Here is a 24,295-nt window from a genome sequence, read left to right on the forward strand (position 1 = left end):
TGAATGAATAATAGTGAAGACATCAAAACTATGAAATAACACATATGGAATCACGTAGTAACTAAAACAAAGAAACAAATCAAAATATATTTTAGATTCTTCAAAGTGGCCACCCTTCGCCTTGATGACAGCTTTGCACACCCTTGAATGAGTAGGTGTTCTAAAACTTTTGACCGGTAGTGTATGTCTTACAGACTCCTTCCATAAGTCCACTCAAGTTTCTTCAACTGTCTTCTGACTGTGATTAGAGTGATGCTGATGTTGTGCTGTGATGCCAGCAGAATCCATACTGCATTTGCCGATCACCCATCATCTTCAACCATCAGTGAATCGATGGCTTGAATAGTTTCACTGGAAATTGAATACAATGTAAAAAATGACCAGCAGTGTCAAATAATATAAACAGTGGTTATAGAGGGTGCAACCGGTCAGCACCACAGGAGTAAATGTCAGTTGGCTTTTCATAGCTGAGCATCAAGATGTCAAGACAGCAAGTGCGAGTGAGTGAGTGACTGAGTGACTGAGTGACTGAGTGAGAGAGAGAGAGGATCGAAACACAATAACAGCGCAATAAGAATGTCAGTTTAATATTAATATAAATCCAAAATCACCTCCTATTACCCTTCTCAGAGTTTTAAGAATTGTGTGGTGTGTTCAATTATTTGTGACAATGTGGCATTTAAAGCATATTTATGAAAGAAGCAATAGGATTTCAAGCAATAGCCTACCTGTGTGTGGTCAACTATTTCAGTACCGTTTCGAGCTGTTCTGAGACAAGCACGGGGACTGGTCTTGATAAATCAATGAGATTTTTATTTCCACTGAATATCCATTTGGGTATTGGTTAGAATACAATCAGGGTGTGGAAATGTTAGGATTTTTTTGCTCTTAGTACTGTAGCCTACTCCCGACCGATCATGTTGTACAGCGCCATATTTTCCTAACGGAAACCCTGAGGGTTTAGTTTTTCGTGGAATAGAAACACCATAATATGAAACTAATTAATTAAAATACATTTCTTAAAATCAATCCCATATAATTTGTTCTTATTTAAATTCTCTAGTACAGCCAATATAAAAAAGTCAAATGCTTCTCGAAGATGCCCTCTGGTGGTCAAACTAGCACTAACTAGCATTAATGGCAACAATGGCTGACACTTAAATAACATGCTATAGAATTCTGTGGCAGCGTGCAAGGTGTGCTGCAGTACGACGCAACTTTTTTAGAACCTTGTTTCAGGCTTCTACTGTGAAGGGGGAGCAAATAAGAGCTGTTTGAGTCAGGTGTCTGGCAGAAGGCCATGAGCTAAGTCGCGGGCCAGGCCGTGAGCACGAGCTCTGTTCCTTTTCATTTCTAAAGACAAAGGAATTCTCCGGTTGGAATATTATTGAAGATTCATGATAAAAACATCCTAAAGATTGATTCTATACATCATTTGACATGTTTCTACGAACTGTAATGGAACTGTCGTCTGAACTAAGGGCCTGCGCCCTTAGTATGGACTTTATCGAAAAAACAAACATTTATTGTGGAACTGGGATTCCTGGGAGTGCATTCCGATGAAGATCATCAACGGTAAGTGAATATTTATAAAGCTATTTCTGACTTCTGTTGACTACACAACATGGTGGGTATCTGTATGGCTTGTTTTGGTGCCTAAGCGCTGTACTCAGATTATTGCATGGTGTGCTTTTTCTGTAAAGCTTTTTAAAAATCTGATACAGCAGTTGCATTAAGGAGAAGTATATCTTTAAAGAGGTCAACATTCACAAGGCCGCGGGGCCAGACGGAACACCAGGACGTGTACTCAGAGCATGTGCGGGCCAACTGGCAAGTGTCTTCACTGACATTTTCAACTTCTGAGTCTGTAATACCTACATGTTTCAAGCAGACCCCCATAGTCCCTGTGCCCAATAAAGCGAAGGTAATCTGCCTAAATGACTACCGGAACGGTAGCCATGAAGTGCTTTGAAAGGCTGGTCATGGCTCACATCAACACCATCATCTGGGAAACCATAGACCCACTCCAATTCGCATACCGCCCCAACAGATCCACAGATGACGCAATCTCAATCGAACTACACACCGCCTTTCCCACCTGGACAAAAGGAACACCTATGTGAGAATGCTCTTCATTGACTACAGCTCAGCATTCAACACCATAGTGCCCACAAAGCTCATCACAAAGCGAAGGACCCTGGGACTAAACACCTCCGACTGCTACTGGATCCTGGACTTCCTGACGGGCCGCCACCAAATGGTAAGGCAACAACTGCCATGCTGATCTGCCACGCTGATCCTTAACACTCAGTCCCCTCAGGGGTGTGTGCTTGGTCCCCTCCTGTACATCCTGTTCACCCACAACTGCGTGGCCAAGCAAGACTCCAACACCATCATTAAGTTTGCTGACAACACAACAGTGGTAGGCCTGATCACCAAAAGCGATGAGACAGCCTATAGGGAGGATTTCAGAGACATGGCAGTGTGGTGCCAGGACAACAACCTCTCCCTCAATGATGAACAAGACATAGGAGCTGATCGTGGACTACAGGAAAAGGAGACCCGAACAGGCCCCCAATAACATCAATGGGGCTGTAGTGGAACAGGTTGATAGCTTCAAGTTCCTTGGTGTCCACATCACCAACAAATGATCATGGCCCAAACACACCAAGACAGTCGTGAAGAGGGCACGACAACACCTTTCCCCCCCCATTTGGCATGGGTCCCCAGATCCTCAAAAAGTTATACAGCTGCACCATCGAGAGCATGGTTGCATCACCGCCTGGTATGGCAAATGCTCAGCATCCGACCGCAAGGCGCTACAGAAGGTTGTGCCTACGGCCCAGTACATCAATGTGGCCAAGCTTCCTGCCACCCAGGACCTGTATGTACAAATTACATCGACTAAGCTATACCCCCTCACATACCCCCGTTTATAGCCTCGTTATTGTTATTTTATTGTGTTACTTTTATTTTATTTTCTACTTTAGTTATTTAGTAAATATTTTCTTAACTCTATTTCTTGAACTGCTTTGTTGGTTAAGGGCTTGTAAGTAAGCATTTCAAGGTCACCTGTTCTATTCAGCGCATGTGATAAACAAAATTTGATTTGATTTGATTTTGAGATCTGAAAGCACTTACTTAGACACACTCAACAGATGAGTTTCTCTCTCGTGCATCTCTCACACCTCCTTTGCTAAGGAAAATAATCGCCTCATCCAGAAAGAGTCATCAATTATTCACTGCAATCCTTCTCAGTGTTTGCCAAGACTGTCTTGTAAGTCCAGATCAGAGACAGTACAGTGGTGATGAGAGACAAGACCAGGGCATCGTCATGTAATAATAACATCCTGCTGTGCTGTGAGTCCTGGGCCAGTGTGAAAGGCTGGAAATCATGAATACCTATAATTGGGAATCCACTACTGAGGCCACTGGGACCAGACAGTACTGCCAGTTGAGACAGTATAAGAGAGCAGAGCAGGACCCTGGAGACCCCATCCATAGACAGACTGGATTGTGTCTTAATGCCAGTGCTGGGATCTGTTCTGCTGTGGGGCTCACCTGTGGAGCACAATGGAGCAATTCACAAAACACAGCCTAACTAACATGCTCCACAGTCATGAGCCTCAGACATTCTATGGGGCTAGTTGATAAAACAATCCTCTCTACACATGGATTCATCATCGAGCCATAGTGCAGTACAATGTATGTGTGATGGTAAGTGAATGTATAAGCCAGGGGTGTCAAACTCATTTTTCCCACAGGCCGTATTCGGTCTTCACTGAGATCCGTAGAGCCACACTTAAAATTTATGATATTTGCTGGTCGTCAAAATTAGCCATTAGTTCTCTAACCATCGCTTTTGCAATTTTCGATGCTCCCTGAGTATCTAGCCTTTGTTTTGATTGACTGTTAGCAAGCTGGACAGAGTGAAATGACAATAACAGTAGGTCCATGATCATTTCTACAGAGTTTCGATTTGGTTTTAGTAATTTCAATGTCGATTATAATACTTGTTTTACTCAAACCACCCGCAGGCCGGATTGAATGGGCTCATAGGCCAAGAAGATGATTTAGCTCCACAGTGCTCTTGATCTAATACATCCATCTAGAGTAGACTGCTAGAAAGTAACACCACCTACGATTAGTCACTTGACAAATGTGTTCTTCTAGATCTTCAGTAATGTATAATGGGAGTCTTTGCTGCGATGCTACAATAAATCTCTTCTGTGCTGCTAATAGCTGTCTCAGCTAATTGGTGTTTTCATTCATTATCAATGTTTTATGGCACGTGCTTTATTGCTATATCATATTGTTAATCAGCCAGGTCCAAGGATAATTAGGAGTTTTTTAATAACAATTGGTTTGTACCTTTTCTCTCTTCTTATTAAGTGAAGTAGGTCTAGCTAAGAGTTGGCAGTTTGCTGTTGCTAATGTTACTGGTTGCAGGACGTCAGTGTTATTTTAGCATTCCTCACCGCTGGCCATCTCAGAGACAGAGAGGTTAAATCATCTGAAAAGTAGAGTGGTCCCGCTGTGTCCTCCATGGAAATTCCTTGGCTAGGAACTAATGTGGCCTCAAGACCATGCAATCATTTCCCCTGCCTGGCCGTGCTCCCAGAGCACACACTTTATTTAGGATTTTTTTCCTTCCCTTTCTGTAATGGTTTTTGGGGCTTTTGTCTCACTTACAATTCTTTCGAGCACATAAAACTGACTGCACGCTGAGTTGTGTGAGATCATGTATTGAAATGGCAGTAAGTATTAAGGAAAATTCAATCTCATTCCAGTCGTATACTGACTGTAGGCCAATGTGTACAACATCAATGTCGAGGCAAACATAACGCTTGAACCTGGGGACTAATCTGTTATTGTAACAGACAAATGAGAAAGTAATACTCTACAGATCACACACTAAACAGAAGCCTTTGCTTTTCAACAAAGGCCTGATTATTTATGTAATCCATGGGAAATGTCTACAAACTAGCAATTTGTTGTGAGCAGCTGCAGTCACTTCAGATTTGGCCAATTGGGACCAGGACAACTACAGTACAGCAAACACTGATTGCATTGGCTAAATTGGCCAACACATTGACCTTTATGGTGAAGCAGGGCCTTATCATAGTTTACAGTGATCTAATGTAGACCAGTGCTTCACGGTGGTGGTTTAGAACTTGGGGACCATAGACATCATATAAACCACTGGTTGGTACTCACGGCCCAATTCCTTCACACTATGCTCAGTACGCTGTGGCCAGAAATCTTGTTTTGATTATTAAGTGGATTATGGCACAGAAAACTAATGACAACTGATCTAGAATAATTATTAATGCCAAATATTCATACTGTTGATTATGGTTGGTTATCAACAAAGGGAAAACAGAAGCTAGTCTTCTTGGGCTTACCCGGATACATAATCAGTGGTGGAAAAAGCCTCCAATTGTCATACTTGAGTAAAAGTAAAGAAACCTTAATAGAAAATTACTCAAGCAAAACCCAAAAACAAACAAAAGACAACTATTGTAAAATATACTGTGTCCGTAAAATGTATATAGTGCGTATAAGCTGGAAGTGTTTATGTCCATTAGTTTACTCCAATTAGGGGAGGTAGGGTTAGGGGAAAATAATAAAGGAAGATATCTTTATTTTTACATTGTAAGATAATAATGAAACATCAAAACTATGAAATAACACATGGAATCATGTAGTAACCAAAAAAGTGTTGAACAAATCAAAATATATATTATATTTTGAGATTCTTCAAAGTAGCCACCCTTTGCCTTGATGACAGCTTTGCACACTCTTGAAATTCTCTCAACCAGCTTCATGAGGTAGTCACCTGGAATGCATTTCAATTAACAGGTGTGCCTTGTTAAAAGTACATTTGTGGAATGTATTTCCTTCTTAATGCGTCTGAGACCGTTTGGACTCTGAACTGGTTTTGACCTTTTTGCCTGTCCACGACCATTCTCCTGTCTTCCCCTATTGAATTAATAAATATTGTAAGACTCCAACCATCTGCCTCATGTGTCTGCATCTGGGTCTCGCCTTGTGTCATGATATCTACAGGCTAATAAATTGAATATACACCATCACAATAAATCCATTATTTATTTTAGCAGGTCTAAAGAAACATTATGGTGATATGCTATCTGGCTATGTGCCATGCCATCGGCAGTAGGCTTGTTAATTTAGCACACAAGATATGTCCTGTGTCCTGTGCCATTATTTTATATTACATGTAGATATAGAGTTATTTGGCATATTCCGTTGAGAATGATACAAACATTATGTCTTAGAAATCAAAACATATATGGGCTACATGGTGCGACTACAGGCTACTGATGTTTTGAGAAAGTCGCAAAAAAAGCTTGTGCTCTGTTCCTTGCCTCAGGCTGCACATGCTGTTCTCTCATCAGGTGATTATATTTTCACCCATCAGACTATTCTAAATGTTGTCTTTACTAGTATGCTATGTAAAATTTAATTTGATATAGACTGGCCTATTATCAAATGGGCAAGAACAAGGGCATGTCAAAAAAGACATGTCATCCATAAGCATTGGAATAGCGAAGGCCACTTTCCCGCAGGTATGTTTTTCACTCATGTCAAGTAGTGACAGGTGATATTCTGCCACAAGACTGTATGCCATGGGCTCTCCAACCTTATTCCTACAGCTACCCAGTGCTTTATTTGGGAAACCAAGTGAAATCTGTTTGGTACATCAATAGTAACATGTTTTCACAACAAAACACTGTTGACAGCCCCTCTGCCCGCTGGAGAAAGGAATAAAGGATAGAGAGGAGGAGATGGAAACTCACTGTGGTGAGATATTCTGTAGCTAAAGGCAATGGGTCAGCCTATTAATTATGAAAATACAAAAACTGCCCTATTTCTAGGCTATTCAAAATCAGATACAAATCCACTATCTGAATTTGTTTCATTTAGGCTAGACCAATTATTTACCAGGTCACCTGTGCTAGCAAGACAGAGGGCCTGGGTTCGAGCCTCTGTGTGTGCCAAATCAGGAGGAAGTGGTAGTCGATAGGAAAGCAGCGCGACGTCCTTTACATTGGGTGTATACTGGTCATTAATAATATTCATGAGAGTAGAACGCTGATTGGCCAGCTCATCCTCTATAAGGAAATAGCAAGCATTTTTTTAATTATCTGTTTGAGGTGGGGGTTTTTTAAAGTGTTTTTTTCTTCAATTTATGCTTTGTCCACAAATACAGGTATAGGACGAGTCAACAACATTATTTGGGTATGAGTAAACAGAATATATTAACTTTTAAAAGTGAGATTTTTACTGGACAGTTACTTTAAAAGTTATTTGCTAAGGAAAAACAGAAGAACACAGGGACAATCCCCAAAAATATATTGGCATAGTGGTGTCCTCTTCCAAGCTAAACTTACTAAAGTTCTTAATAGGGAATTATTGTCAGACGTGCAAAATAGTATTTATTCTCTAACTATTCACATAATTTCACTGAAAGGCTAAAGACTAGATGTACCTGTGCAGTACAGTATTTATAGTACACATCTCTGACTGTATCTCAGTAATAGTAATGGTGTGATCACTAGGTTTGACTCTAAATATCCCAGGGATGTTTAGCAGACCTCTGGGTAATATTGAAATTACACAGACAGAGTGCTGTTGGGTATACCTGCTAAGTGAGATGTTCATTAAATCCCACTCAGGTTTTATTGAATCTGCAGAGCAGGTTTAGTTTGTTTGCTTTTGGTCTGCTTGAGGAGAACCTGCAGAGAACGGCTTCTCAACAGCCCAGCAGTGGAAACCTGAGCCCAAAGGTGTAAAAGCGAACTTGACCAGACCACAGAGTGCTGCCTGCCTACAGCAACATGACCCTGTTTTCTCTGCAGAGTGTGTGTGTGTGTGTGTGTGTGTGTGTGTGTGTGTGTGTGTGTGTGTGTGTGTGTGTGTGTGGAAGGCTGCCAACAGGACAGGCAACCTACTGCCCCATAGCTAGGGCTGGGCGTAGGGGGAAGAGGGAAAATAACAGCCCATGATAAGTGACAGACAAATCTAATAAAAATGGACCAGTGACAAAGACATGTATGTCTCATGGTAGGGTGGGGTATGCAAAATAGGTTAACTTTGAGCATCTCTCTCTTAAATGTTTTGGCTTTCTGACCACTTCTACCATGGGCAAACATGTATGGAAAGTTTCGTTCAAATGAAAATGGATGCAGTCAAAAAGTGATTGAAATCAAACATGTTCATCATCGTGGGCTCAAATTACTATTAAAGTCATTCACTGATTCACTGACACCATTCTAGCAATGTTCTAGAAATACAAACCAAGCAACCTTGCAGGAGCCAGCTGTGCTTTGTCATGGCCTATCAGAAAGGCACCGCTGATCATCAATCCTCACTCTTTCTTGTGTATCATCCAATCCCAAAGTGCAATAACTCACCATATGACATGTGCCACTTCACAAACTGAATCTAATATTGGTAGCAAAAAGTGGCTGGGCACTAGAGAAAGGGAAAGCTGCCATTGTTAACCAACTGCTGTCAGAGCCCCCTGTGTTGGTGGCTGGAGACCCTCCGTGTGTTTGAGCAGCTGAGAAAGAGTGATGAGGAGGATTTCTACATAAATTAACATCAGTCTCTCCCTTACTCTCTTGTCTTACACACAGCCAGGCTTTATGGAACAAGAGCAAGGCTTCCATCATTCTAATATTTCTACCACTGTTCTTTGTATTTAGTTACACTGTTTATACACACCAGATATTTATGTATATACTGGATTCTTGACATATGAAGCTCACTGTAATATACTGTATCTAGTGCTGTACATCATTCTTAGTTTATCTTAGTATTCTTAGTATATTCTTAGTAAATTCTTACAGGGTACATACAGTCGGGCAAAAAAGTATTTAGTCAGCCACAAACTATGCATGTTCTCCCACTTAAAAAGATGAGAGAGGCCTGTAATTTTCATCATAGGTACACTTCAACTATGACAGACGAAATGAGAAAAAAAATCCAGAAAATCACATTGTAGGATTTTTAATGAATTTATTTGCAAATTATGGTGGAAAATAAGTATTTGGTCACCTACAAACAAGCAAGATTTCTGGCTCTCACAGACCTGTAACTTCTTATTTAAGTGGCTCCTCTGTCCTCCACTCGTTACCTGTATTAATGGCACCTGTTTGAACTTGTTATCAGTATAAAGTACACTTGTCCACAACCTCAAACAGTCACATTCCAAACTCCACTATGGCCAAGACCAAAGAGCTGTCAAAGGACACCAGAAACAAAATTGTAGACCTGCACCAGGCTGGGAAGACTGAATCTGCAATGGGTAAGCAGCTTGGTTTGAAGAAATCAACTGTGGGAGCAATTATTAGGAAATGGAAAACCACGCAAGATCTCACCCCGTGGGGTCAAAATGATCACAAGAACGGTGAGCAAAAATCCCAGAACCACACGGGGGGACCTAGTGAATGACCTGCAGAGAGCTGGGACCAAAGTAACAAAGCCTACCATCAGTAGCACACTACGCCACCAGGGACTCATATCCTGCAGTGCCAGACGTGTCCCCCTGTTTAAGCCAGTACATGTCCAGGCCCGTCTGAAGTTTGCTAGAGAGCATTTGGATGATCCAGAAGAAGATTGGGAGAATGTCATATGGTCAGATGAAACCAAAATATAAATTTTTGGTAAAAATTCAACTCGTCGTGTTTGGAGGACAAAGAATGCTGAGTTGCATTCAAAGAAAACCATACCTACTGTAAATCACAGGGGTGGAAACATCATGTTTTGGGGCTGTTTATCTGCAAAGGGACCAGGACGACTGATCCGTGTAAAGGAAAGAATGAATGGGGCCATGTATCGTGAGATTTTGAGTGAAAACCTCCTTCCATCAGCAAGGGCATTGAAGATGAAACGTGGCTGGGTCTTTCAGCATGACAATGATCCCAAACACACCGCCCGGGCAACGAAGGAGTGGCTTCGTAAGAAGCATTTCAAGGTCCTGGAGTGGCCTAGCCAGTCTCCAGATCTCAACCCCATAGAAAATCTTTGGAGGGAGTTGAAAGTCTGTGTTGCCCAGCAACAGCCCCAAAACAGCACTGCTCTAGAGGAGATCTGCATGGAGGAATGGGCCAAAATACCAGCAAAAGTGTGTGAAAACCTTGTGAAGACTTACAGAAAACGTTTGACCTCTGTCATTGCCAACAAAGGGTATATAACAAAGTATTGAGATAAACTTTTGTTATTGGCCAAATACTTATTTTCCACCATAATTTGCAAATAAATTCATTAAAAATCCTACAATGTGATTTTCCGGATTTTTATTCCTCATTTTGTCTGTCATAGTTGAAGTGTACCTATGATGAAAATTACAGGCTTCTCTCATCTTTGTAAGTGGGAGAACTTGCACAATTGGTGGCTGACTAAATACTTTTTTGCCCCACTGTATATACAGTGCCTTGCGAAAGTATTCGGCCCCCTTGAACTTTGCGACCTTTTGCCACATTTCAGGCTTCAAACATAAAGATATAAAACTGTATTTTTTTGTGAAGAATCAACAACAAGTGGGACACAATCATGAAGTGGAACGACATTTATTGGATATTTCAAACTTTTTTAACAAAACAAAAACTGAAAAATTGGGCGTGCAAAATTATTCAGCCCCCTTAAGTTAATACTTTGTAGCGCCACCTTTTGCTGCGATTACAGCTGTAAGTCGCTTGGGGTATCAGTTTCAGTTTTGCACATCGAGAGACTGACATTTTTTCCCATTCCTCCTTGCAAAACAGCTCAAGCTCAGTGAGGTTGGATGGAGAGCATTTGTGAACAGCAGTTTTCAGTTCTTTCCACAGATTCTCTATTGGATTCAGGTCTGGACTTTGACTTGGCCATTCTAACACCTAGATATGTTAATTTTTGAACCATTCCATTGTAGATTTTGCTTTATGTTTTGGATCATTGTCTTGTTGGAAGACAAATCTCTGTCCCAGTCTCAGGTCTTATGCAGACTCCATCAGGTTTTCTTCCAGAATGGTCCTGTATTTGGCTCCATCCATCTTCCCATCAATTTTAACCATCTTCCCTGTCCCTGCTGAAGAAAAGCAGGCCCAAACCATGATGCTGCCACCACCATGTTTGACAGTGGGGATGGTGTGTTCAGCTGTGTTGCTTTTACGCCAAACATAACGTTTTGCATTGCCCAGGTGGCTTGTGGCAAACTTTAAACAACACTTTTTATGGATATCTTTAAGAAATGGCTTTCTTCTTGCCACTCTTCCATAAAGGCCAGATTTGTGCAATATATGACTGATTGTTGTCCTATGGACAGAGTCTCCCACCTCAGCTGTAGATCTCTGCAGTTCATCCAGAGTGATCATGGACCTCTTGGCTGCATCTCTGATCAGTCTTCTCCTTGTATGAGCTGAAAGTTTAGAGGGACGGCCAGGTCTTGGTAGATTTGCAGTGGTCTGATACTCCTTCCATTTCAATATTATCGCTTGCACAGTGCTCCTTGGGATGTTTAAAGCTTGGGAAATCTTTTTGTATCCAAATCCGGCTTTAAACTTCTTCACAACAGTATCTCGGACCTGCCTGGTGTGTTCCTTGTTCTTCATGATGATGATGCTCTGCGCTTTTAATGGACCTCTGAGACTATCACAGTGCAGGTGCATTTATACGGAGACTTGATTACACACAGGTGGATTGTATTTATCATCATTAGTCATTTAGGTCAACATTGGATCATTCAGAGATCCTCACTGAATTTCTGGAGAGAGTTTGCTGCACTGAAAGTAAAGGGGCTGAATAATTTTGCACGCCCAATTTTTAAGTTTTTGATTTGTTAAAATTTTTTGAAATATCCAATAAATGTCGTTCCACTTCATGATTGTGTCCCACTTGTTGTTAATTCTTCACAAAAAAATACAGTTTTAGATCTTTATGTTTGAAGCCTGAAATGTGGCAAAAGGTCGCAAAGTTCAAGGGGGCCGAATACTTTCGCAAGGCACTGTATTTATTGCATTTTGATTACTGTTACAGTGCTATATGAGTTGTTTAAAAATAAAACTTGGAGATTCGAACAAGCAACCATTTGGTGCTCTAACTGCTAGGCAACCTGCAGCCTCTCTCCCTTCATGGTTCATTTGGATGGCTTACATTATTTACAGCATTTCATGAAGCATGCTAAAATATTCCCTGTCTTCCCAATTTTACAGTAGTAGAATACAGTTCACATTGATCAAGACAGATTCTCTCTCTCTCCCTCTTCATTATTCTTAATGATCAAGCTCCATCTCTTATTTGCCTCCTTTGAATTTCACAGGCCACTACCCTGAAATGCAGGGAACACAGTGACAGCAGCACAGGGCTGGATTTTCTAGGACGGCACTGGGTGAAATTGCATCATTGATATTAGAGGTTGACCGATTAATCGGAATGGCCGATTAAGTTGGGCCGATTTCAAGTTTTCATAACAATCGGAAATCGGTATTTTTGAAGACGATTTTGCCCCCAAACATTTTTACACCTTTATTTATCTAGGCAAGTCAGTTAAGAACACATTCTTATTTTTAATGACAGCCTAGGAACGGTGGGTTAACTGCCTTGTTCAGGGGAAGAACGACAGATTTTTACCTTGTCAGCTCTGTGATTCAATCTTGCAAACTTACTGTTAACTCGTCCAACGCTCTAAACACCTGCCTCTTATTGCACTCCACGAAGAGCCTGCCTCTTACACGAATGCAGTAGAAGCTAGCTAGCATTAAACTTATCTTATTAAAAACAATCAATCAATCATAATCACTAGTTAACTACACATGGTTGATGATATTACTAGTTTATCTAGCGTGTCCTGTGTTGCATATAATCGATGCAACGCAGGGGGATGATTTAACAAAAGCGCATTTGCGAAAAAAGCACAATCGTTGCACGACTGTACCTAACCATAAACACCAATGCCTTTCTTAAAATCAATACACAGAAGAATATATTTTTAAACCTGCATATTTAGCTAAAAGAAATCCAGGTTAGCAGGCAATATTAACCAGGCGAAATTGTATCACTTCTCTTGCGTTCATTGCACGCAGAGTCAGTGTATATGCAACAGTTTGGGCAGCCTGGCTCATTGCGAACTAATTTGCCAGAATTTTTACGTAATTATGACATAACATTGAAGGTTGTACAATGTAACATGAATATTTAGACTTAGGGATACCACCCGTTAGATAAAATACCGAACGGTTCCGTATTTCAGTGAAATAATAAACGTTTAGTTGTCGAAATGATAGTTTCCGATTCGACCATATTATTATTTTATTTTTATTTATTTTTTCAGATATTTTTTATTAAACACACACAAGAATGGTGTATAGGTATACAAGACAGGTATACAATTCTTATCTAAACATAAAAGAGCAGACAGACACAACAAGACCCAGAGTTCTGGTTGCAGAACAAATAATACAAAACACGACATACAAAACAAGGACATGTAGAAAGAAAGAGGGAAGATGTCCCCCCTATCCCCCCCCTTATTCCCCCAACCCCCCTTATTCCCCCCTATCCCCCCCCCCCTCCCAACTGCTCGGGTGGCAGGGCCAGCACATGCTGCCCAAAGGTAGATTCAAATATTACAATTGAGAGTGAGTTAATAAGTACAAATTCACAGCGCCGACTCGTCCAAGTAGGAGAGGAAAGGCTGCCAGATTTGATCAAATGTTGATAATTTATTGTTCAGAATATATCTAATTCTCTCTAAGTGTACAGTGTTTGCCAATTCACTGAGCCATAATTTGGTAGAGGGCGCTTCCCTCCTTTTCCAAAACAACAAGATTAGTTTTTTTGCCGAGATGAGACCGTACGAGATTAGTTGTTTTTGGGGGTTGGTTAATCCGTTTAGGGACTCAGATACTCCCAGGATTATCAGAAGCGGGTCTGGATCTATTGAAGTCTCCAAAACTTCAGAGAGAGGATCCCAAAAATTCCACACCAATAACCATGCAAGCTAGAGCATAGGGCAAAGCAGTGGAGTAGTGTACCCTGCACAGCCTGACATTTATCACATGTAGGGGATGTGTCAGAAAATATCCTATGCAGTTTTTTTTTTGAATAGTGTAATCTGTGTAATACCTTGAATTGTATGAGACGATGTCTGGAATTAATGGAGCATGTGTGGATCTACTCCAAGCTCTCTTCCCAGTCTGCCACCGAGATGTCAGTCCCTAGTTCTTCCTCCCATTTTGCCTTGATGGCATCTGTAGAAGGTGTGCTAACAGATTGAAAAGCATCATATAGACAAGATATCAGTTTGTCTGAGGTGGGGCATATTTTTATGTATCCGTCAAACATGGAAGGTTTAGCATTCCCAAATGTTGGGAGGTGTTTTCTAACGTAGTCTCTAATTTGTAGGTATCTGAAAAAATTACTTCTGGGAAGATTATAAGTTTCCCTCAGCAACTCAAAGGAAGCAAAGGTCCCTTCTATGTATAAATCCCCTATGGTACTTATCCACAACTCTCCCCATCGCTCAAAGGTGTTATCAAGGTTAGAAGGGGCAAAGGAGGGATTCCTGGCGACAGGGAGCATGAATGACATTGGTCTGAGCTCAAAGTGGACTTTAATTTGCTTCCAGATTCGGACTGTGCTATGTATAATAGGATTGTTACAATAAAGTGACATCTCCAGATTGACAGGCGACAAAATCACAGCGCCAATAGAGAAGGGGTGACGACACTCACGCTCCATACTAAGCCAGCTGGATGCCGGAAGTACGTCATCCAACAGAAACGTAACAACGCGGAGGTTAGCGGCCCAGTAATAAAATATAAAATTTGGGAGAGACAATCCTCCTTCCATCTTGGATTTACAGAGGTGTTTTTTACCTATCCTGTGTGTTTTATAATCCCAGATGAAAGGATTGATAATTGAGTCCAGTTGTTTATGAAAGGATTTAGGTATGAATACTGGGATGTTCTGATATAGGTAGAGCAGTTGTGGGAGGAAGACCATTTTAATGGCATTAATTCTTCCAAGCAGAGAAATTGGGAGAGTTCTCCAAAATAGTATGTTTGCTTTGAGTTTTTGTATCAGAGAGGGGAAATTCTCTTTAAATAGTAAGGAGTATTGTTTGGTAACTACAATTCCTAGGTAGGTACATTTTTCTGAAGATAACTTAAATGGGAGATGTTCTAGCCAGGAGGTATTTTGCGACCGTATGGGCATTAATTCACTCTTGTTCCAATTTATTCTGTATCCCGAGAAGGTACCAAACAAATTGATCACATCCAGAATAGCTGGGATACTAGCCTGGGGTTCTGTTACATAGAGGAGGATGTCATCTGCGTATAGGGAGATCTTAGTCTTAGATCTTTAGTATTATAGCCATGTATTGGTGCATGAGATCTAATCGTCTGAGCGAGCGGTTCGGTAATTAGGGCGACAATGGTTAAATCGGGGCGACAATGATTGGTTAGTGAGTATTCTGGCACAGGGGTTCCTATATAAAAGCTGGATCCAATTTATGAACCTATCTCCAATATTACATTTCTGTAGGACCTTGAATAGATAGGGCCACTCAACTTGGTCAAAGGCCTTTTCGGCGTCAAGAGATATGACGGCAAGGTCCACGTTGGGTAACCTCTGAGAATACATAATATTGAAGAGGCGCCTGAGATTGAAGAATGAGTTTCTGTTAGGGATAAAGCCGGTCTGATCCGAATGGACCAATTTGCCAATTAAAGTGCTAAGCCTGTTAGCCAGAGTTTTTGCTAAAATCTTTTGGTCTGTATTAAGGAGAGATATTGGTCTGTATGACCCTACCTCTTCTGGATCTTTACCCTTCTTATGTATAACTGTAATGAACGCTTTGTCCAAAGTAGAAGGGAGAGCTCCATCCTCATTGGCCTGAACCAACATTTTGTGCAGGTAGGGAGAGAGCATGTTGCTGAATGTTTTATAGAATTCACCAGGGTATCCATCTGGGCCCGGGGTCTTGCCACTCTTTAGAGATTTAATTGTTTCTCGAATTTCATCAAGATATATTTCCTTATTCAGGAAGTTAGAATCTTCCTGGTTCAGGGCAGGAAGATTACAGTCCTCCAAAAATGTTTGCATAATTAAGGGGTTAGGATCCGCTTTAGATGTATATAGTCTCATAAAACTGCCGGAATCTGTCATTGATGTCTTTGGGGGAAGAGAGTAATTCCCCAGATGCAGATTTAACCCTGTGAATCATTCGGTCACTCACATTTGTTCGAAGTTGTCTGGCGAGTAATTTGTGTGGTTTGTCACCAAACTCAAAATATTTTTGCTTGGCATAGAGAAAAGATTTAGCAATTTTAGCTGAGAGAATCTGATTATATTCCAATTTTAAAGAGGTAATTTTTTTATGTTTCTCTATAGATGGGTGGCTAGCATTCTCCCTATCCAGTAAGTGAATTTGTCCCTCCAGTTCTTCCAGTTTTACTCTGTTTTGCCTACTCCTGGCAGCCTGAAAGGAGATGATACAGCCTCTCAGATAAGCCTTCAGTGTTTCCCACAATAATGCCGGGGAGGTCTCTCTGTTGTCGTTGGTATCAAAGAAAAATGTAATTTGGTCTTTAAGATATTCACAGAATGTTGGTTATGTGAGGAGCTGAGGATTCAACCTCCAGACCCTCTCGTTTGGTACAATGTCACCCAATCTCAGGGAGAAGGTGAGTGGACTGTGGTCCGAGATTATAATATCATGATACCTCACATTACAGGTATAGGGGAGTAGTCTAGCATCCAACAAAAAGTAGTCAATTTGAGTGTAAACCTTGTGAACATGAGAGTAAAAGGAGTATTCCCTACCCGTAGGATTAGCGATCCTCCATATATCAAATAAGTTTGAATTTTTTAATGTAGGTAATCAAGAATTCGCTTGAATAGGAGGTAGGGGTTCGCCGGGTAGAGGATCTATCCAAATATTGGTCTAGCACACAGTTAAGGTCCCCTCCAATGACCAGGTTAGTATGGGAGATATCTGGAATCAGGGCAAGGACTCTTTTGAAAAAAGAGGGGTTGTCAATGTTTGGCCCAGAGATATTTAGTAGAGTTACTGAGGTAGAGTGGATTTCTCCTATTGCGATCACATACCGACCCTCTTTATCCGCAATAGTGGTTTTATGTAGAAAGGGAATTCCTTTCCGTACCAGAATCGCTGTGCCTCTCGTTTTGGCAGAGAAGTTAGAGTGATACACTTGCCCCACCCACCTACACTTAAGTCTGCTATGAGAGTTATTCTTCAGATGGGTTTCTTGCAAAAATATAATATCAGACGAGAGTGCTTTCAAGTGGGCTAGGACCTTGCCCCTTAATTGGTTCGTTTAAACCCTTGACATTCCAGGAAGTGAATGTAAGCCCCGCCCTCCTCTCGTTTGTAGTTCCTATGGTGGCCTGCATACCATGTAACTTGATAAAAAGGTAAGAAAGCGCACCAAACCATCACGATCAGCATATGTAGCACCTACACCCGAGCAGTATCCAACCCACCCCTCCCCCCCTGCAAGCACCTTTACTTCCCACCCTGTTCCCCTAATTTCCCCAACACTTACACCCCCCCCCCCCCCCAATCAACCCACATTTAACAGGCATGCACAAACAGGAGAGAAAAAAAAGGAAAAATAAAAATAATAAAACACATTGTCTGGCCGTTGCCAAAAAAGCACGGCGCGACCTCGAACAAGAGGTAAAACAAAAATAAAATCCCAACTATACGTTCAACTCTCATTATCCTAGAACTTCTACTAACATATGAACTGAGGAGGCTCCCGCGAGTTAAGTGTTCAGTTAGCATCTAATAAACCTAAACAGAATAAGTTGCAACTTAAACATATTGCGCATTTAAGCGTCATCCTGGGTCAATCCCAGAGATAAGCAAGATGTAGCCTCAAGATTATATTGCTAAGCACTGCCGGTCAAAAAATAAACCATCCGCAACCGACATACAACCTTTACATACTGTGGGTCAGGAGATCGGAACAAGGATTTGTTAAATTAAAACGTTCCCCCCCATTAACAAAAATGTTTTAAATAAAAAATACATAAAAATATACATATACATACACACATATACACATATACACATATACACATATACACATACATACATACATATATTTATATACACATACACACACACACATATATACACACATACATACATACGTATGTATACATACCCACACAGAAAAATCATATATAAAAATATATATTTAAAGAACATGTATATACATCACATACAAACATTCATACCCCAGACTAACAATCTACACTGATTTAAAATATACACATACATAATATTAAAATGCTAAGAGAAAATAGTAATAAAGTACAAATGGTAAACTTCTCTGCGTCCAAAACCGAGGAGAGCCAAATCTTCTCACCGGAAGGCGGGGTAATTCTTAGTCTTGCAGGGAAGAGTAAGGCTGGGCAAAGATGGAGTTTGTAGAGTTTGGTCATGACATCTCTGTAGTCGGCGCGATGCTTTGCCACATCGGGCGCATAATCCTCATATACACGGAATGGATGCCCTTTATGTGACAGGTTGCCCCTCACTCGAGCTTCACGCAGGATAAGATCCTTGGTCTTGAAACTGTGACAACAGATGATTACTGGGCGAGGACGTTGGCCCGGTCCAGGCACTGGGACAAGGGAGCGATGTGCGCGGTCCAGCTGGGGATCCGAATCCAAGACATCCGATCCCATTGCATCCTTCAATAGCTTGGCGAAGAAGTCGGTGGGGCGAGAGCCCGCCTCTACCCCCTCTGCCAGACCAACAAAGCAAAGGTTATTACGTCTGGGTCGGCCCTCCAGGTCCACCACTTTCACAGAAAGCCTCTGCACACTATCCTGCAATGACGTGCATAGCTTCTCTAACTCGTCGATCCTGCCAGCGTTGAATTCAGAGGTCCACAATAGGTCTCAAGGTCCACAATACTCTGGCCATGCGAAGCGACCGTTCGAATGATGCTCTCGATTTTGGTGTCCAGTTCAGCAATAGTGGCCTTAAGATCCTCAGCTATAGCAACACGTAGCTCCCCCAAAACCCGGGTAAGTTCTGTAAGTGTCACGTTGTTGCATGTGCCTCCCGCCATGTCTGTCTCGTTGTTTAGTGGGGAGTAGGCCTCCGCTGTGAATTTATTGTCCTTTGGTCGCTTATTACTCTGCATTTTCATATAAAAAGTTACAAATCTTGTATTAGAAAGAAACAATTGTTGTAAAAAGTGCCATAAAGTAGGTTAAATTAGATTATTTCGCAAAAAAGTTGCAGGAGCCTCTCACGCACAGCCGTTCACTCCAACATGCTAGCTCCGCCCCCCCGATTCGACCATATTATTGACCAAAGGCTCGTATTTCTGTGTGTTATTATGTTATAATTAAGTCTATGATTTGATATTTGATAGAGCAGTCTGACTGAGCGATGGTAGGCAGCAGCAGGCTCGTAAGCATTCATTCAAACAGCACTTTTGTGCGTTTTGCCAGCAGCTCTTCGCAAGCACAGCGCTGTTTATGACTTCAAGCCTATCAACTCCCGAGATTAGGCTGGTGTAACCGATGTGAAATGGCTAGCTAGTTAGCGGGGTGAGCCTTAATAGCGTTTCAAACGTCACTCGCTCTGAGACTTGGAGCGATGGGTAACGCTGCTTCGAGTGTGGCTGTTCTCGATGTGTTCCTGGTTCGAGCCCAGGTAGGGATGAGGAGAGGGACGGAAGCTATACTGTTACACCGGCAATACTAAAGTGCCTATAAGAACATCCAATAGTCAAAGGTATATGAAATACAAATGGTATAGAGAGAAATAGTCCTATAAATACTATATTAACTACAACCTAAAACCTCTTACCTTGGAATATTGAAGTATCATGTTAAAAGGAACCACCAACTTTCATATGTTCTCACGTTCTGCGCAAGGAACTTAAACGTTAGCTTCTTACATGGCACATATTGCACTTTTACTTTCTTCTCCAACACTTTGTTTTAGCATTATTTAAACCAAATTGAACATGTTTCATTATTTATTTGAGGCTAAATTGATTTGTATTGATGTATTAAGTTAAAATATGTGTTCATTCAGTATTGTTGTAATTGTCATTATTACAAATACATTTTTACAAATCGGCCGATTAATCGGTATCGGATTTTTTTTGGTCCTCCAATAAATCGGTATCGGCGTTGAAAAATCATAATCGGTCGACCTCTAATTGATATCATCATCATTGAAAACATGTCTCGCCCAGCCCAGTGATAAACATGGTGAATAACAGATTGACATGCTTCACAATAATAAGATACAAAATCCCCAGCGTCAACCCCAACAGAATTCCCTAACAGTCTTAATCTCAGGCCTAAATCACAAATCCAACCTCTCAGTCGGTGATCCATTACTAAATTAGAGATAATCCCAGACTTTGAAATAAATGAAACAGAACTATGTACAGAAAGGTGCAGTGAGGCAGGTCCAGGCAACAGAAGGCCAGTTGATGCCAGCCAAAGTGTGTTCGTCCACACTATTATAGGGTGTGAACAGTGAGAGTAAACACATTCAGTCTAATTGATCACAGATCATATGAACAGCTACAGTATTGTCACCAGGCGTTTAATACTGTATCGCCCAGAGTAAGACATTCTGTCAAATAAACTAAACCTACTTTTGCCTAATTAGGGTCTAGTGAGGTAGCCTAGTGGTTAGAGCATTGGGCAAGTAACAGAAAAGTCATTGGTTCAAAAACCAGAGCTGACAAGGTGAAAAATCTGCTGATGTGCCCTTGTGCAAGGCACTTAAACCTAACTTGCTCTACTACTATGGCTGATCTTGTAAAACAACACACGCACCTACCTGGTGTATGTGACCATAATATAGATTCTCTAACGCTGTGTTTAGACAGGCAGCCCAATTTGGATGTTATTTTCACTAATTGGTCTTTTGACCAGTCAGATCAGCTCTGAAAAAGTGCTTACGTGAAAAGATCTGATGTGATTGGTCAAAAGAACCAAGAGGCAAAAACACAACAGGGCATAAAGATTCAAAGACATTATCATAACATTTCACTATAAGCAGCATGAAAAAAAACATCTATCTTTTTATTTCATAACACCTTAAGAGCATATCATCCACATGAGAAGACCCATCAGCCAGACCTAGATATGTCCCCTGTGAGTGTCAGCTGCCTGGACTCTGGGTAGACGTGTTAGATGCCATGATAGGGTAAAACATCTGTTCAGAGCAGAAGCCACATAAGCCTGAATACAGACCCCACAAGACCTGCAATGCTGTTCAGTGACAGCACAGATAGCAAAGACCCCCTTCCCCGCCCCCCCTCTCTCTCTCTCTCTCTCACACACACTAGCTTGATGCTCCGAGGGTGCTCTGTCACTTGATAAGCATCAGCCAGATTGCTGAAAAGCACATACTGTAGGGGTATGTATGTTTATATTTAATTATAATGACAATCAGAGGGCTGGGATATTTGTTTGTACCCTATTCCGAAGGTGACACTTGCAATATTATGTAGATTACTTTATTAATCATTAATCTGTCTGTCTGTGTGTGCGTGCCACCCTGCATACCACTGCTTTCTTGCCTCTGAAGCTAAGCAGGGTTGGTCCCTCAATGGGAGATCAGATGCTGCTGGAAGTGGTGTTGGAGGGCCAGTAGGAGGCACTTTTTCCTCTGGTCTGAAAATATTTGAATGCCCCAGGTCAGTGATTGGGGACATTACCCTGTGTAGGGTGCCGTCTTTCAGATGGGACATTAAATGGGTGTCCTGAATCTCTGTAGTCACTAAAGATCCCATGGCAATTATCGTAAGAATAGGGATGTTAACCCCGGTGTCATTGCTATATTCCCAATCTGGCCCTCATACCATCATAGCTGTCATATCTGGCTCCCGAGTGGTGCAGTGGTCTAAGGTACTACTGCATCTCAGTGCTTGAGGCATCACTACAGACAACCTGGTTCGAATCCAGACTGTATCAGAACCGGCCGTCATCATAAGGAGGAAACATTCAAACATTTGTGGTCTCTCCCACATATCCACTGGCCTTATTAATGGGCCCTAATCAATAGGCCGACAGAAGATCATTGACATATCACCTGCAAAATAGCTACAAAGAATAGTGACGCTGATGATGAAGGTGACCAAACCAACCACCAATGCCAACCCAATCTGCCTGGTCTCATAGACTAGACGTAACATAGTAAACATACATTTTGAACACTCAAATGAGTAATATTGTAATGAAACAGGCAGGGAGCAGGTCTCGAACCCTCGACGTTCTAGCCCGAAGTCCATAGCGCTATCGACTGTGTCGCAAAAGCATGCTCGAGCGGCAGAGTCGATATCCGCGCTTATAAACCCAGGGTCTTTACAATATATTTAATGTTAGGTAGGGTTACATAAGACAGAAGGTTACTTAAGGCAAAAACTAAAGTAGGGTGGTTGGTCGGGGTGGATGGCTAGGCATATAACGCAAACGTCTAACAATCAAAAGGTTGCTTGTTCAAATCTCATCACGGACAACTTTAACTTCTTACTACTTTTTAGCAACTTTGCAACTACAGAGCATGTTAACTAACCCTTCCCCTAATTATTTTATCTAACCCTTCCCTTAACTCTTTAATCTAATTCCTAACCTTAACACTAACCCCTAGCCTAGCTAACATTAGCCCGCTAGCTAACATTCACATTAATCACCTAGTCAATGTTAGCAACAACAAATTGTAATTCATAACATAGAGGTTTTGCAAATTCTTAACATATTGTACATTTTTCAAACTGGTAACATATCATATGAATTGTAATTCGTAACATATCATACAAAATAGATTTGGAAATCCACAAATGAATACATACCATATGAAACTTAACATATCATAATCTGATTTACATACAGAATAATATGAAATGCTCTGAGACTAGGTTGACCCAATGAGTAGCCTAACTTATAGCAGGCATAAAAGATCCAACTAGTGATGGACTCTCAGTCTGCTGCACTCAGAACTGGTAAGGGGACAAAGTAGGCAAAGTCTCAAAAGCAAAACGTTATTTACTTATGATTCATTGAAATGTAGTATTGCAACTATTTGTTTCAAAATACAGTAGCCTATATGCGTCCCCACTTGTGTTCCATGTGTCATTTAGCTTGCACGGCTATTTATGCATACACAAGATCAAAACCTTTCTTAATTTGCATATCATTTATTACCCACCTTTGACTTGCGTTTCATATTCTCCTATGATCTCCTTGTCCTTCTTGACTCTAGTTTGAGATGACATTTTTTCCTGAGGTATGAGGGTGAGACTCGGTGAGATGTTGAGGCTTGCGCGAGAGGTCCTCTTATGATTTTCGACTCTTGCTGCGCTTTTCTTCGTATTCTTTGTGTGTCCGATTTGCTCAATGCAACAACAACAAAAATCCTAACTTTCCAAGTAACACTAGACACTAAATAAAGAAATGCAAAGCGACATTCTATAGTTAGCTCGCCTAATGCTCACCTGCATAGGGCTTGTATGTCTCTCTCTTGCAGAGAAATGCTATGCTTCTGTGAGAGAAGAGGGGCTCGTCCTTTCTTGAGATAGAATGCCATCCAAAGCAAAAGCTGCAGCGGAGAAAAGCAAAATCATTCTACTCAAAGCAATAAAATAATGGACATAAAATGATGGGAGTGTAGGCAAATCGTTCACTCATTCCGGTGGTTGGTGTTTTCTAGAGTGCCCAAAAATGAATTGTTGAGCGTGCGCAGTCGACACCGATTATTCTATGATTAGCTGTGCGCGCTCTGAAAATTTGCGCTGCTGGGAAAGATGAATTGAGTCGAACATCATACGAGTCTCCTCCCATTGTAGAACCCCCTCCCTGAAGCTCGCTCTCTCTCTCTCTCTATCACACACACTCACATATTTTGCTGCATGAAATGTGGTATCTTTTTTTTTTAAATTATATATCTTGCATATTCTTCAATATTAGCTAAATCGTGTCTTATTCTTTCATTCTGGAGTCTTATTCTGTCATAAATGGTTGTTAATTATCCTGTAAGTATTTAAATGTAATTAATGGACATGATTAGGTGATTGGGAGCTTTTAATAGCAGCGCCTGTCAGTACATTTTTCAATGGTATCCTGCTTTGGTTTTTCAGATTTATGTTTTTATTAGAAGGTGCATTGGTCCAAACATATTTCTAATCATCTATTCAGAGAGAAACATAGCAAACACACTTTTTAGTGCTCATTGCCATGGCAACCCACCTCCAGCAGTACTAACACACAATAT

General features: G+C 41.1%; 1 protein-coding gene across 2 annotated transcripts in view; it reads right to left on the minus strand.

Annotated features, from left to right (window-relative positions):
• LOC110528991 (SLIT-ROBO Rho GTPase-activating protein 3) overlaps positions 1-23,828 on the minus strand; it is a 120,462-nt gene extending 96,634 nt beyond the window's left edge. For both annotated transcript variants that reach the window (XM_036983710.1, XM_036983709.1), the window contains exon 1: positions 23,234-23,828. In XM_036983710.1, the coding sequence (XP_036839605.1) occupies positions 23,234-23,300 (67 nt within the window). In that variant the 5' untranslated portion in view covers positions 23,301-23,828. The remainder of the gene's footprint in view (positions 1-23,233) is intronic.
• Positions 23,829-24,295: the final 467 nt, after the last annotated feature.

Source organism: Oncorhynchus mykiss, chromosome 7 (genome assembly GCF_013265735.2).
Source record: "Oncorhynchus mykiss isolate Arlee chromosome 7, USDA_OmykA_1.1, whole genome shotgun sequence".
In the NCBI taxonomy this organism is placed as follows: Eukaryota; Metazoa; Chordata; class Actinopteri; order Salmoniformes; family Salmonidae; genus Oncorhynchus; species Oncorhynchus mykiss.